The sequence below is a fragment of the Epinephelus lanceolatus genome, chromosome 2 (genome assembly GCF_041903045.1).
Source record: "Epinephelus lanceolatus isolate andai-2023 chromosome 2, ASM4190304v1, whole genome shotgun sequence".
Classification (NCBI taxonomy): domain Eukaryota; kingdom Metazoa; phylum Chordata; class Actinopteri; order Perciformes; family Serranidae; genus Epinephelus; species Epinephelus lanceolatus.
In genome coordinates, this window is record NC_135735.1 from 24,359,439 (window position 1) to 24,376,153 (window position 16,715).

The 16,715-nt window shown below is 40.1% G+C and overlaps 1 protein-coding gene across 1 annotated transcript in view; it reads right to left on the reverse strand.

Moving 5' to 3' along the window:
* galnt18b (UDP-N-acetyl-alpha-D-galactosamine:polypeptide N-acetylgalactosaminyltransferase 18b) overlaps positions 1-16,715 on the reverse strand; it is a 132,101-nt gene that overhangs the window by 51,756 nt on the left and 63,630 nt on the right. Inside the window, exons 4-6 of the mRNA XM_033630598.2 lie at positions 8,055-8,238; positions 5,697-5,894; positions 5,335-5,449 (exon numbers count right to left, since the gene is read on the reverse strand). Of these exons, the coding sequence (XP_033486489.1) occupies positions 5,335-5,449; positions 5,697-5,894; positions 8,055-8,238 (497 nt within the window). The remainder of the gene's footprint in view (positions 1-5,334; positions 5,450-5,696; positions 5,895-8,054; positions 8,239-16,715) is intronic.

Here is a 16,715-nt window from a genome sequence, read left to right on the forward strand (position 1 = left end):
TTTCAAAAAAGACAATATTCTTACTTTACATGCACTAACACTCCCTTTCACATGCAGCCATGCATACTCCAATTAATGTGCCCTAAAAGGCCGTACACATACCACATACCATGTTTTTTGCGTGCTAAAATTCATTATTTTCAGTGAGGACGCCCGGCAGATGTGCTCAAATGCCAGATCGATGTTGTTGCGGCACTCAGGCGTTCACGAGCGTCTATTTTCAGGGTGCGACGGCTGCACCCTGAGATAAACCGAGTTCAGCTTTTGTAATGCAGCAGTGCACACCACATGTCATGTGATGAGGACCAACCAATCACAGCCGACGTATATCTTTCACTTCTTCGTGAATATTGGCTTGTGGTAAATATGGAAAAGTTGATCACTTTGGTGCAGGGCTCCCAGAGCTTTTCATCTGACCCACGGACAATATGCCCACACACAAACAGTGCCTGAAGGAAGATCAGCACTGCACTCAGGATTTCAGGTAAATAGACTATGATACAGTGCTTGTTAAGGTTGCTTAGCAACCTCAAACACAACCTACCGCTGCGCTCTTAAAAGCTGCCTCGAAAAAGGCACAAAAGTAGTGCCCAGCGCCTGACCTCGCATTTTCCAGGTGGTTAAAGACGTGGCATGTGTTCGGCCCCTAACATGTCATTTAGCATGTCAAAATATGACAAAGGTAGACCAGTTGGAGCCACTTGTTTTTTGCTTCTTTGCATCCAAAAAGGATCTTTTCAGTGTTTTACACGGCTGGTGGACCTGTTGGACAGTGCAAACACAGCCTCCCTTTTTCATTGCTCCAACCACCTTCTTGAAAAGGTTGGTATTACCATATTTGTGCATATCCAAAAACCTGCTGATATTCAAGTCTTTGATAATGTTTGTACCTCAGCCTTGCAAATTGTTGGATTGTTGGTTTGTGTACAAAGAACAGAGCTGACGGTGAAGCTGACAGAGGCAACTGGAACTGTGTGAACCTACGTTATCAAAAAGACCTAATTCTGAATATCCAAACGGAGCAAAATCAAATTCAGAATACTGTCAAACTGGGAATAATAGTGGAATATTAGTGTGTATAAGCATAGTCAGTGAAACCTCAGATATTTTGATTGATCACGGTTTAAATTTCCCCCCTTTTCCCTCAGACATAAATGTGAAAGTTTCTCAGTCTCAAATCAATTGGTTAAGACAGCTTTGGGGCAAACTAGCATGAACTGCTTTGTCTGACCTTCACAGGCTAAAACCATCAATCCAGATTCATCTCTAGGAAAGTGTACGAATTCCACATTTATAAATATTTGCTCCCACAAAAATAAAGTTACAGCACTTATGAAGCACATACTTCAAATTAAAAGACTCAGGAATTTCTAATGTCCTGTTCATGATTTAGTGCAACAACACATCCACCAGTACAGATGCACATCAGGATGTAAAGGACACAGGCCCATCAAATAAATGAAACTTTTATACCATTACACCTCATCAGACTGATAATTATGTACATCATGATCGAAATATTCAGCGTCCACTTTGTGACCAAATGTGAACAGAGAGCAGCGGTTCGTTTCACCCTCACACTACCCAGGACATCCCTTTCAAGCCTCAGCCAAAGCCTGTAGCTGCTGGCCTGCTTTGAGTGTGTCTCTGAGGATCCGTCAGCAGCCAGTATGTGTGCTGCCAGGTGGTCTGGAGGCATGACCAATACATTGTAGACAGACAGACAGATAGACACACAGACAGACCCTGCTGGGGCTCTATGGGACTGCTAATCTGGGGCCAAGCCAGGGTCCTCCAGTCTTGTAGCTCTCAGCTCACAGTGTCACCCTCTCTTTCAAAAGCATTACTAAACTCTAAACTACATTAACCTCCAGGCAAGGACGAGTTCCTTCAGTCAAACACAACCAAGCAAGTAAACAACATGGAGTGAAACACTGAAGTCAAGACTAAGATACAGAGCAATGAAGCAGAATGAATCATCACACTGTTTATACACAGGACTATGGCCCTGGCTTATAATATATGTGATAAAATCATCAATGTGTCCAGCTATAAAGCAATCAGTGGGGCTATTATCAGGCCCAGGGATTCTAAAAGCATGTAATTTCTGGAGGAAAATGACTTACGGGACTAATCTCCCTTCTTTACTGATGATTGCATCTCTGTCATTAGCGAGGATGGATATTTCCACATTCAGCACCCTGTCGCAAACTTGTCTCCATTTCCTTCTCACAGTGCAATCTAGCCAGAGAGGAGCTGAGGAGGAGTTGTCCCCTGCTTCTAGCTGTTATTGAACAGGCTGATAGCTGCATTAATGATCTTTGTACAGTAGATGTATGCTATCATTAAGTGTCCCCATGGAGAGCTGTTCATTCTCTGGCCCATCTGCCTGTGGTACCAATGTGAACACCACATTGAATGATTTCCATCCAAGCTGCAAGCTCCTGGGCTGAAAAATGACGCCAGTGCGGACGTGCCAAAACCTGCAGTTCCTCGTATGGCCACTCAAGGCTGACTTAAAAAGAGAGTCCATCCACAGACACTCTCAAGTTCAAATGCTCAACTTCAAGGCAGAAATACATGTGTAATCAACTGTAGGGGTGTGAATGTTTATATTAAGTCACTTTTTAAATGTTATTAAGGCTTAAAAATTGTGCATAATTAGGGCGTGTCTGCTTTGAGTGACAGGTGGGAGCCATCTGATGTCAAGTAAGTTGCTACCATAGTGACAATATTGTTTGTTAGAGAGTAGGCGTAGCCATAGCTGTGGCCATTTTATTGTGTTTTCAATTCATAAAAGCAATTTAAAACATTTTGGGTTTAATCCAGTGTTTGGTTGTACTAAATGTAGGCACATGTGGGATCATTCAAATCATTGATTAAATGTTGCCACCCTATCTAGTCAGCGCAAAGTCCAACACATTTCAACCGAGTGTTTTCTTACTTTCAGATGAGTCGACTATTCTAAGTTTAAACTTCTGTTTAAACGTCAGAGAAATTAGTAGTTAAGAACATCCTGAACTAAACGACCCTCTATGGAGGCTGATGATCCATTTTCTCTTAGCACATTGAGTTTCAATGGTATTTACCTTTTTTTGGCTTGCAAAAATTAGCAGTAACATTATGACAATTATCATAAACTGTAAATGCTTTGTGCTAACCAAGCTAGCAGCTAGCGTGAAGGTTTGCTCCACCCTCTTGTCCAAATTTGGTCACTTCTCATTACTTCTGGCTCCAAATATCCAAGATAGAAATGGTCAAAATGCCAAACCTTTAAAATGGGAGTCCACAAACCAAATGGTTACCTCACTGTGTTGTCATCCATTATTTATATACAGTCAATGTTCCCTTCAAAGTCAGAGCTGTTCATGGTGTAGGTGTACAAAATAAGGATAGCATGGTGAGAGGAGTGCGACACAAGTACCGACACAGTATGTCGATCTGCTCTGAACAATGTCGCTGTTCTCTTCACACATCACTGCTAACAGTAACAATGACTTTGAGTCCTACGACTCCCACATGTGCCTCAGTGGGATCATCGGGGGATGAAGGTGATCATTCAGACTTAAGAATTAATTTGTAGTGATTATTTATTCCAGCTGCCACTACACAAGAGAGAGCACAAAGTCACAGTGTGTTCTGGGTACATTTGCTAAAGGATCATCTCTTCAACTGTGTTTACTTGCTCCTATCTAAGCATGTGACTGTCATTACATTAGTCACCCTGTATGGTGATATTCTGTATTTCCTTACTGTCGACAGATCCCATGATTAGACCAAAACCAACCAATGAATTAATCTTAGTAACAAATGTGTAGCCAAAGCTGGAAATGTGTATCATGTGTTTCACATACATTGTCTTACTAGAGCATTAAATATGTATTAATCCACGGCTGAAAATTGTCCTAAACAAATGCTGTATTCACTGCTGTTTGAGTAACGTCTGCTAAAAACTACCTCCCTCAGCTGTTTTAAGAAGTCACTCAGTATTTTTGAGAATGAAACTTTATACTTGTAAGGTTCAAAGCACTGCTGATATGATCAAACGCTTCAGAACAGCTGCTAAATAGCCCCAGAGGTCATATAGCTTTGTCAACGATATATTTGCTTTGGTCTTCAGTAGGGACCCATGGGTGTCACTGACAGAGAAGGGAAGTCCAAAAGTAAAGGGAGACAGATAAAATGCACCCTGCTTTCTGAATTGCATATATATATATATATATATATATATGATCAGTATGTGGTGCAGCTTCCTTTACAAAGTATGTAGTGCTGCATGGAGCATGCATACACTGGGGCGTGCTAACTGTTCACAGCAACACGCCTTTAACTTCGACTCTCTTGCTTAACGTCATCATTTGACGTTACCTTGGAGATACAAATTGCCATTCCCTGAGCTCGCCAGAGATGGATGTTCACCTAGAGAGTTCAGCTGTTGTTACTTTGCAATGTATGGAGTTTTGAATTTTAAATAATGACTGCATTCATTGTAGATTCTATCAGCGGGATCCACAACAGTAAAATTACCTGTCAATTCTCTGTCATGTCATTTCCATAAGTATGTCTTCTGTTGGTGATCTTTCTGATTATTTTGTCGACTGAAACAATTCTGTTTCCTTTTATTACTATCTATTCCACTGGTCATCAGTCACTTAAATGTGCTGTCATCAATCATTGCAGCTTCTATCAGCTGTCACTGAACTGTCACCTTTCTGCAGCTCAGTCGATGTGACGTACTTTCCTCTGTGCAGAGGATTGTGGGTCAGAATAGCCAGAAAATCATGCTGGCTTGCATACTGCGAAATATGACCAGATGCAGTAAGACATGCTGGTGCTATTATTGGCATATTACGTTTGACATTCTATGTATTGGCAGTGACTAAATCTTTTTCTGGCACACTAAATAGTATGGCTGTATGGGCACTGGAATGTACAGGCATTGCTGGTTTATTATAGTCATAATGGAGCTCTAAGGATAAATTGCATTCAACTAAATTATTATATCATCAGTTCTTTAGCAGTTTGAAGAACACTGACCTTTCATGAAAATAAAAACACAAGCTGGCTGGCTATCTGAAATCGGTTAGAGCTCTACTTCTCATCTTTACCAACAATCACTCCACCTGTAAACCATTTTTAAATACACAGACAACATCGTTTGCAGCCAAATGACACTTTTTCATTGAGTTAAGTATTTTACATAAGGAGAGGACTATGAGGCTCTCAGTGACCTTGCTCCCAACAGCCATTAAGTGTCATTATCATAGTTAATTTTCCACACATTACCTGGATGAACAATGGCCCATGGCCTCAGGGGGTGACATTATTACTCACCCTGATGCCCAGCTCAACATTCTCTCCCCCGTACACCTCCATCCCTTCATCCAGCAAACCGATCTCCTCGAAGTACAGCCTATCCACCACGAAGCAGCCAATCAGGGCCGGGCTCCTGGGGGGATCAAAGATAATTAAGATCACTTTTGTTTGTCTTTTGCAAGTAATGTTAGCTTCACACTGTTGCTATAGTAACAGCAGGGAAAGGAAGAGAGATGTGACCTTACACAACATATAATTTGTTCCTGAATGCTGCATGAATTACCTCTTTAGCAGGGGTTGACATTTCTTATTTAATTTCAGATAAAAAATATCATATAATCATTTGATTTAGGCTATCAAGACATGTGGTGCTCACTTACTGGATGGGTGCACTCTTGTTGCCCCTGTGCCACCAGGACTTGGGTGGGTTAAGGTAGCGACACCACAGCTCCCAGTCAAAGCCCTGGGCCGACAGCGGATACTCTTCAATCTCAAACGTGTCGTACTTGATGTTATCAAATGATGGGGAGATGATGCGGGTTCTGTCTTCTTTAATTCTCTGCAGGATGGGTTCAGCCCTTCAAATACGTGAAAAGAAAGTCATTTTACCGAGTGTTTGTTTTGACAGGCTATCTCCATTACCTTTGTGATTATGTCTGTCATGTAAAGGCACTTTTTAAAAACCAATTTCACGATTTCACGATTAATTCAATCCAATTTAATAGTCTGACAAACCATTATTTCCCATCTGATAACTTGATGGAATTTGTTTTTTATCAAAATATGAGGCGATAAAATGTTATGTTAATGCGTTTGCAAACACTACATAAAAACTACACAATACATTTACAGTACAAGGTCATTTAATGTGAGTGTGGCAAAAGAGATCACAATGTTTTATGCTCCCCACAAAATACATGTCGCCTTGATGACAAAACAGTGTGTGACATTTTTGTCACTTTGGAATTAATTTCAAAGAATCTTCCTGCCAGCACCCTGAAGCTCTCTATGTGATACATGCTAGCCGTTTCCCCCTGTTTCAAGTCTTAATGATAAGCTAAGACAGTGCTCACACACATTTTTACCATGAATTTTTTAACACTTTCCCATAATTTTTCCATAGTACTTTACCCAATATCATTAAATATGCACTCCTGAGGTATTTCTGAATAAGCAAACTGCTGGTGCTTGTGACCTTTACATGTATGCTCAGTTCAGTTGCACTGCGCCGTTCTGCAACTTTCTAGAACACTGCCGGTTCACACCAATGCAACTAGATGAGACGGTGTATCATCTCGATGCAACAACTCTCCATTCTGTTCTGATTTCCAGCTTTCCAGGCTTATGTTTTTGGCTGAATATAGTTTGTTAAATATGAATTAGGATGGTGATAGTGAGATACTGGCTACAGCTGCATTTTTAGTAGTGATGAAGTGGTGAAAAACATTAACTAAACGATGTAGGTATTGCTTTTAGTTTGTTTCCCATTTTATTTTGAAAGTCAAGCTTCTCATTTGTCATGCCTTGTTTTTCTTCCTGTCCCTTTGCCTTGCTCTCACCTGTCCCTCGTTTAAAACCTTGTTTGCTTGTGTATTTAGTATGTGTGTTTTCCCTGTTTCAGCATCAGCTCGTCTGTTTTTCCTCCCTGATTCATTATTCCCGGTGTACTGTGTTTTCTGCTTGTGGTCCTTGTGCAATCCTGGTGTGTAACTACATTAGTTTTTTTGTATTTATGCTCACTCTTGGATTTTGTTTCAGCTACTACTTCGGTTTTTGTTGCCAGTCAGTTTTCTGCATTGGAACCAGCTGTTACATTAAAGCCTGCCTTTTGTTCATCTTGCCTGCCTGTCTGGAGTGCTGCATATGTGACCCCTTTTGAACTAAAATGTGACAGGCTCGGGTACTTTGCAAAGAGTCAAGACGACGCCCCTTTTTGGGGATTAAAAAACCCAAAGACCCTGTAGATGTCAATGCAATTGATGTGTTTAGATTATAGCTGTGACAAGTTTGTGTGCAATTATTTTTTTGTTAAACAGGTTTGTTTCATGGACGTATCTAATAATTGTCTTGTGGCCTTGTATATTTGAGTATTGATAGGCTAAGTGCTGTCTGTACATAACCAACCTGTCCAAATCCTACAGTTTGATGAAGTTGAAGACAACAGTCTGATGCTACTGTACTGTATGACTGTACTGCAACAGCCTCCCACTCAAGCTAACAGTAGCTATCTATCAAAAGTAACTGTCTCCAGCATCATTTAGCTGTTGACCACACTCACAGTGAATATTCAGAATGTTATGTGCCTCAGATTTCAGTGTGAAAGCCTTGGTTAAGCTGCTACACAAAGGCTTTTTGGCATTGTCCTGTTTCTGTCCTTACAGTATGTGTTTCTGTTCCACTAAGGGGGGTGTGGCCTTGATGATAGGATGATGATATGACAGGATGGCCATCTGGTCTATGCATATTGTGTGATATTTAGCAGTCATGCAACACAGCACTAGATATTAAATTAGTAATACAAGGAAAATTTTAGTCTATAAATATATTTACTGTTCATGATATGAATGGTTTGGTCATAGAGACAGAACACAGTCACACAGAAAGAGATCCAAGCTACAGTCTTTGATTTTTAATGAAATAATCTTCAGTAAACCCACACAGAATGATATGACTCAAGAACCAGCGCTCTCGTATTGGGATGTGCTAACCTCATGCCGCACTCGTTGCGAGTGACTCACCAGCCAACATTGAACTCGACGTGGGCATCAAACAGGGCAACAACTGGGGCAGTGGCAGCCCTCCACCCGCTCACTCTGGACCGGATCAGACCCTCCTGCTTGGCATGACGCACCATCTTAATGAATCCTGGCCGCTGGCTGTTAGTCTCAGACACAAAATCCTGCAGCTTCTCCTTTAGCTCGTCTGCAAAACACACACACATGAATTTTCCATCAATATCTAGAGTTTGTGAAGATCCCGCATGAGATAGGTGAGTAAATGCTGGTGTGTGAACAAACTTCCACCCACAAGACGTCGTCACGTCCTCGTCCAGTGGGCAGTATTTCATTGGTAGGAGGCCAAAAGTACTCACTGCTTCACTGCTTTGATCACTGGACCAGAGAGGCAGCAGCTTGAGCCAGCGCTGCAGACCTCCATGGGGCTTACCAGTCATAACGGGATATTGCAATATTGAAGACTTAGCCTGCAATGCTTTTCAAAACACGGGGGGGAGGAGATGGAGGCAGTCCGTCCGGTTTAATGTTTGGCTTCAAAGTTTACCTCCGTTATTACCTGAGCTATATATTTTACGATGAGTCATACCCTGCAGGATGAAAGAGTCAGGGCTACTTATAAGACCAATAATCATAGAAATCCGCATATGTTATGAGTGGGGACAATATTTCTGCAAATTTACTCAAAAATACAGTAAATTACAGCGATGTTAAGGTCTACCCCTTTATGAGTAAAATTTCAAGGTAACACAGATCACCGTTTCTTTAAAAAAAGCCAAGCTTCGGAGGCGGCTTTGAAATGTCAGAAAGTTGAGTGCATAAAACTGCAATTTTAGCACAACTATACTGTATTATCAACCGAATAAAGCTGGAAAAAAAAATAAAACTTTCATCAGCACTGTGCTTCATCAACCCTTGTATAAATCCACTTTGGCCGTGTTCTCACTATTTTGCTTTTAACTGCTGGTACCTTTCAAGTTTAAAGGGAATGTGAAGCAGTTGCAAGCCGACAGAAAGCGGCCGCCGTGAAATCATGCTGTGTCTGGCTTCTTTAGAGAGAGCCTGAGTTGATTTATAAAGTCGTGAAACAGTTTGATTTTTCAACCCAACAACACCGGGGGTAAAAAAAGTTCTTTCAGAGGAGAGGTTCGTCTCATCATGAAGTTTACGAAGACACTGGCTGTATTGTTTCCGTTTATATCTGTGTCTCTGATCAACTGCAAAAAACCTAATCAAAGTGTTTCCCAAACACATACACATTCTGTACAGTCCCACCGCACACTTGGCACGGCAACATCCTGCTTCGGCACTGATTTATTTGAATGTGAACTGTAATTTCTAAATGTTTTTCAGCAGCCTTATTTTCCTCCTGCTTTGCAAACACCTGGCACCTGTTCGCCGTAAACAAGCCTCACAGCACATATCAATCAGTGCATCTGCAACAGCGAATTTCAATATGAAATGCAAAAACGTATAATACGAATTATTTCACCTCACATCTTTTCCATCAGCAGTCCCTTCAGAGGTGGGGAAAGCAGTAATTATCTTCACCCATATGTGGGCTGTCTAATGTTTTGTCTGTAATTTTTGTTTTTCTAATTTACAGGTATACAAAGCAACAGTGTCGCCAGAGCAGACACACTGTACTGTACACCACAGTCACATATAATAGTATTTCCTTTAGATATATATATAACCTGATTATGGTATCTTGATTCAATAAAAAAGTAAACATTAATAAAAAGTGAATTTGCAACTTTCTAATGTTTTTTTCTTTTCTGGAATATGAGAAAAATAACTGCAACACATATGAATGAGTCATGAATCGATACACTATTGAACAAACACCATTCTTATTTTCATGTCAAGGACAATGTTATAGCTGTGGAGCTTGTTGAGTTCTCTTGGTAACAGAATTATGTTTACATTCACAGTGTGCACCCCTCAGGCCTAACAAATGTGTTGAATGCATTTCCTTCTGCTTAAAATATTTTAAATTGTGCATTTATTTACATTCATGTTTGCTACCAAGCAGATTCACTGCCATGTTGGTGCAGTACTACTGTTATTTGCAACTGTTCACACTGGAATAGCGTCAAAACGAATGCGCACCTTGTTGACTGCATGCTCACTTTGTACATGTGTACAATACAACAAAATGGAGACCAGAGGACTGTACCACGAAGCAAGTTGAAACTGTACACCTCTTCAATGTTAAACTTGATGCAGCAGATTTAAACATTATGCTCAACAAATGAAGCTCTAGTGAGAGTTCAGTCAGGAAGACAATACATTTCATGCTCAGGCTGTAAGTTTCTTTCTCACCCTGCCATTCACTACTTGCATAGGGTGACCATATTTTGATTTCCAAAAAAGAGGACACTCAGCCGGCCACGACATAGCCTACTTAAATGATACTCGCAGTTTACTCAAAGATGCCTTATAATTTTAATATATTTAAAATGTATATGTATGGATAGAAAATTCAGTTATATTACAAAATAATATCTCTCAAAGACAGAAATTCAGATAGGCCCCAATAGGGGACACATACACACAGTAGAGTGTGGCGATCCGAGCCCGACGGTACCCGACAGGTCGGGCCGGGTTTGGTCAGAAATGTAGCTATAAATTGTATTCTGGCTCGGGCTGGATTCGGTCAGCTTTCAGTGAAAATGTAGTGTAAAAATAAATAAAATCCTATTGTCTGTCCTGTTTATTGCGTGGGCACTGTTATTTATGTGACAACACCTGAACATAACACACACAGACACACATTGGCTGTTTGTTTCTCTTCTCTCCTCGCTGGAAGTCTCGGACCTCCAAATAAACGAGGGAGACAGGTTTTTCCTATTTTATCTTATTTTGTTTTATGTCTCCCTCTCTTCTCGCTAGAAGCGTCGGACCTCCCGCCTCCCGCTCCCGTCTCAAACACAGAGGTCTCCCTCTCCGCAGCTGAGCACCCACGGCGCATGCCCGGCCTGTTAAATAGCTTGTAACCACTGTGTGACACAAACTCAGTGCTTTGGTTATTAAATAATGTCGGGCTCGGTTCGGGTTCGGACAGAAATATGCTGTCTGTGCCGCACTCTAACACACACACACACAAACACACAGAAAACAGGACATTATCATCAGTTTATAAAAACCCCCCCGGACACCCCGGACGGGACCTGAAAAGTGGACATGTCCGGGCAAAAGAGGACGTTTGGTCAGCCTATACTTGCACATATGCTCACTCACTATCTCTAGGTGTCATAGGTAAGTCAATTGAGTCATCAGCTGATACACAATCAACCAATAGCACAGCAACACACCTCTGTCAGCCTATCATCTTACTGCTCCTCATTTTAAAAATGGGTCCTTCTCTGCTGTACTTCTTTCTTGCTGCAGTTGTGAACACCTTCTCCCTCCCCATCACCACCTAGTCTTTATGGATTCATCATCCTCATCCGCCTCAGCAGTCAGCAGCCTCAGAGTCATCAGCCACCACCAGTGTCTGGACTCCATGGGGGGGGATTTATCTTGTTGCCGCTCAGATGTCCCTCAGTCACAAAATATCTCCCTCTGGTGTCCAAGCGCCAAAGACTTCTGTTTAATCAGCACAAATCATCTGTTAATCTGTACACTCATATTCTGTATTAAACATTATCTTTACTTTACTCCTCTGTCTCTCCTGACTAAACTGCATTTATGTCTGAAACTGTCCTATAATAAAGTTTTTGGGCAAATCAAAGTGAAATTAACGTTATTGATTGACAATTATTTGTGATAAACACCATGAAACTCATCAGTTTATTTATCTGTGTTCTATTAGCTGTGATATACCGGCAGTGTAATGTGAACTTCAGCGAAGAAGGACAAAGCATAAAGGACCAAGCATAAAAACATAATACAAAGTGGTAACATTATGGTTCATACAGTGGAACTACATACCGCATTTCATATGCAAATACACATCACACTGATTAATAACATAGTGAATTATGAATGTATGCTACCTGTAGGAGTTATTCTTGGTCCGATATAACCACTATGGTGGCTGAGCAAAAATATATCTGACTCAGCACATCCAAAAAATCCAATGTCCATAAAAAAAAGAATACGTATTTATTATAAACAAAAAATGAACGCTCAAAAGATGTAAATTTAACTTTAAATAAGGATTCTAAAGATAAAGTAAGGATTCTATAGAAATTAAAGCAAGGACAGTGTCTGTATTAGGCCTTGAGGATGTGAGGTCAAAGATTTTTTTTTCACTTGATCCAGCCACACCCTCCAGGTAGCCTCCCTCTGCTTTATATTCAGCCATCCACAGCCACTAAATGGGGTCAACTCAGAAAACGGAAATGGGTTAGAGTTTGCAGACAATAATTTTGGCTCCTGCACTATGTGTGATGATTTTATAGAAGGCTTCTTTTTTCAATAAGTTGGATAAAGTGCACATATTTTCTCAGTTGAGAATCAGTATTGCTCATATATCAGCATTTACTATAGAGTGATGCTACTCAAAGGAGCTGTGAAAGGCACTTTTTAGCCTATTTCAAGCCAAAATCTGGCCCCAACCAGGTTAGATCTGTAGCATAATTTACCATAGTGATCTAGCCACCTTTGTAGGAAAACTCTGGCTTTAGAATCAACATACCTCACTGACCCACTCATCTCGCTTTATGGTACAGCCCCCTGCTTGTAAAAACACTGCTCCACAGAGCTTCTAATGGTCAGAGTAATCTAAAGTTGCAATACCCAAAACTCCTGAATTTGTTCAATTACCTTGATTTTTCTTAACTGTTCTTTGGGCCAGAACTGACCTCATGAGTCAGCTAGGGAAATTAATACAAATATTTTAAATAGAGTCTGTTTTAAAAAAGATATTCGAGTGAGTGATTCACTTGTTATTACAGTGGATGCTGGTGGTCCATGAAACTTTCCCACCATGCAGGCAATAAACAAGTCAGGAGCAGAATAATACTCACACTGTGAGCACCACATGGAACATGAAATTATATAATACATTAATGTTAAGTGTGATACTATCTCCTTGAGAGGAGCCAGCAGTGGTCGGTTTTCTATCCTTCCAGGTTAACTGCAAACAGCAGACATCCCAGGTGTACATCTGCTCCTGATTAGATATCCAGAACTTAAAGCAGAGAGACTCTGGATCATCAAACCAGGGCTGTGAAACGCTCACTTGTACTAACTCAATTTTTAGCATATGTAACGGAAACATTTCTTCACTTTGTTCTCTTAATTGCAGCTAAAGGAAAGCTAATGTAGTTACTCATGTGAGCAGCTGCTGGTGACGTTCCACCAGATTACTGTATCTGTAGTAATTTTCAATCCATCAATAATTAAGACATTCTGATGTGTGTGTGAATTGAAAATAAGAATGATGATGTGTTATGCCTCATAACAAATCATAATAAAGCACACTTCATTACACCAGGAATGGCTGATGGCCAACAGTCATCAATCTTTCAGGATGCTGAAGCTCAGCTGGAAAGCAATGGGCTTTGGGATGGAGTTGGACTGGAACAACAAACAAACAGGTTTCTAACAACACTGAGCAGCCAGGCAGTAAATCCAGCTACATATTCAAAATGTTCAAAGCTTTTACTCACAAGATAAAAAGCAGAGCTAATGGTGAGCTGCAGAATGGTGAATACACTGTTTAGCTCACCTTTATCACAGCCTCAGTGCGATATAACAAAATAACATTTCATGAAACTGTGTGTTTTGTGAATCCACAAAAACACACTGTGAGAGCTTTCTGTGTTCAAAACATGTTTTCAAAGTGTAGCATGGCTTCAAAAACCACGTGTTCCACTTTCATTACGTGTGCACAGAATATTAATTGTGTCATACATGTACTGTAGGTTGGTGCATAACCAGAAAAAAGACATGAATTAATGAGCAGGGTTTTGGCATTTGCTTCCTTTGTATTACCTTTTGCCGCTTCATTACTGTGTGTTAATTTTTATCTGAACCGGTAGAGGAAAAAGCACTCACATCTTGTATTTACTTTAGTAAAATTACAAAGTATAAGCATCAAAATATACTTAACCTCTTGTGGTCAAGGGTATAACTGACCGTTTTTGACTACTTTTGATTGTACCTTGCCTTGTTTGGTGTCTTTTGTTTCAGCACAACTTCACCTTTGTGACTTTACAGTTATTTTTTTCATTTTGACATACTGTATTAACACACTGGACCTAAAATCACACAAAAAACACCACCAATAAGAGAGGGGGTGTCATGTTTTTTTTGCTTGCAAGCACTTTCTGCCTACTGTTTGTTCCTGCAAAACACGCACCAAACGTGATGACAATATTTAGGAAAAAGCATGGCGTAAATTATTTATCATAAGTCTGGTTTTACTAGGCCTATCAACACAATTTAAAACTGGTATATAGTTTGAAATTCACACTTTCGACACAAGTTGAGCGAGGCTGCGCCTTGCTGGTACGTCATCTTAAATCGGTCATGTGATTTGGTCGCACCGACGCGTCCGTGTACTCCAGAGGGTTAAAGATTTAAAAGTAACCGTAGTCATGATGCAGAACAGCCCATTTCATAATGTATATAGTATTGTTGTATGATAATTATCAATGCAGTGATGCAGTGGTTCGTGGTCCAAAAGTGGGTTGTGGGTCCATTCTGAATGGACCACAAGTGACTCACAAACGTGTTAAGTTTGTAAAAAAATACGTTATTAAGTACAATAAATTTCCAGCTTTTATTTTGAAGGGCCGTTTGCGGAGAAAGCTAATCGACAGCTAGTTGACAGACACAGCAAACTATCTCAACAACATGGCCAAATCTAAGTATGACACTGAGTATATCAACTGCATGGACCTTGAAGTGATGACTAGGGAGAAATCTGGACCCCGTGGCTGGACCAGTTGGGAACCACAACATTAATGTGTACATCATTTAGATGGTGCAGCTGCTAAAGGTGGAGCTAATTTATATTACTTTACCCCAATCAATTTATCTTTTTTAACCTATAATAATACATCATCATTTATTTGTTGATTATATTTTATAATATTAATCCAAATCTGCAAATTAACCTAAGTTTTCAAATTAATATACTAAAGTAAAACAATTTGCCTCGTAATTGTCGTGGATTAAAAGTACAATATGAATTAGCAGAAAATGGAAATACTCAAGTAAAGCACAAGAACCTAAATTGTACTTGGATGCTTTGCACCACTGAGTCTGCACTGAGCTTGCCTGTGTCTCAAATACTGTATGTTCTCTTCATGCATGTTCAAACCAAACACCATTCATCACCACACAGGCGTTACTGCTAGCGCAGCAGATGGCAAATCGGCATGGATACAGGTCTCACAGTTGCTGTGTAGTTTGCACTACACCACTTGGCAATTTCTCACTACACAACTCTGTGGCTGTTAAAATCTGTGTTTAAAATATCCAACTGATACTCTCGCTCTTCTTCCAAGAATTCAGCAGCCTTGTATCCATCCCTGGATCCATTCCTTTATCCTGACATACTGTATATACAAGACTCCCTGGTGTTACAGCTTATAGAAATCACGTCTGGGCCAAACTGAACACTATAAGATGATGATTATTCTTTTTATTTAAATCTCATGCAGATTACAATCTAACTGACATTTTTATATTTATTAAGTAATATATATGGTAATGAACAGTCAGCTTTACTGAATCTATACTGACTGTTTCAAAACACAGTATAGCTGTTTCAGTGTGTGGGCATTACATGACCGAAAATGATCAATCCATTTCACAAGGGTGGTCCTGCTCAATGTTTATACCATGTGTATTTTTCTCCTTTAATAAAGACATGAAAGTAGAAGTAAATGTCTTTAATGGGACACAATTTTCACCATAAATTGGTGCATAAAAAATCACCAGAATGCAGGAAATTAAGTGTTTGATGCCCAAAAATTTTTGGCAAAGGACCCCCAACCACCCCCTGTTTCATCTGCTTCCCTTAACCAGGGCTGAAATGAAACCCTTGCCCTTGCTTGCAGAGTTTGAGTAGAAAACATGAGGTAGCCTGAGAATCACTGGGTCTAGCTGCTGCATCTCGTTGCCTCGTTTCTGGTGGTTTGTCATAAATTTCGAGGAGACTTTGTTTTAAGTGAGAGAAAATTACTTTCTATTTTCTGTCGAGATTTCAGTATGCACGCAGTAGCAGCCTCAGGTAGCCAGCTGGAAGCAGACAGGTTACTGCAAGGCAAAGTATCATGGGAATAAAGTAAAAAAAATATATATATATATATACGGAATTACTGTGGTTTTTAAAATTTTATTTCATGCGTTATGTATGAAAAGACCCAAATTGAACACCGTAAGCAGACTATTTATGTGCTATAATTAATTATTACTGTATTGCGGATAATTTAAAGAAAATAAATGATTCTGTCCAAAGCTTTACATCCATATAAAAGTGGTTGATCACTGTAAACATGATCATTATGTGCAGTTTCCACTGTATTGCTTAAGTTTAAGTATAGAATCACAAGTCCTCTGACAGCCTGTCTAATAAGTGAGCCCTTCTCAAAATCCCACTCTTACAAAGACCAGCCTTTCTCGGGCCACAGCTTGGGACATTATCCAATTAAGGAGGAATCAGCTAGGTCAATTTGCCCTTCTCTCCCTTGATGGCCACACATC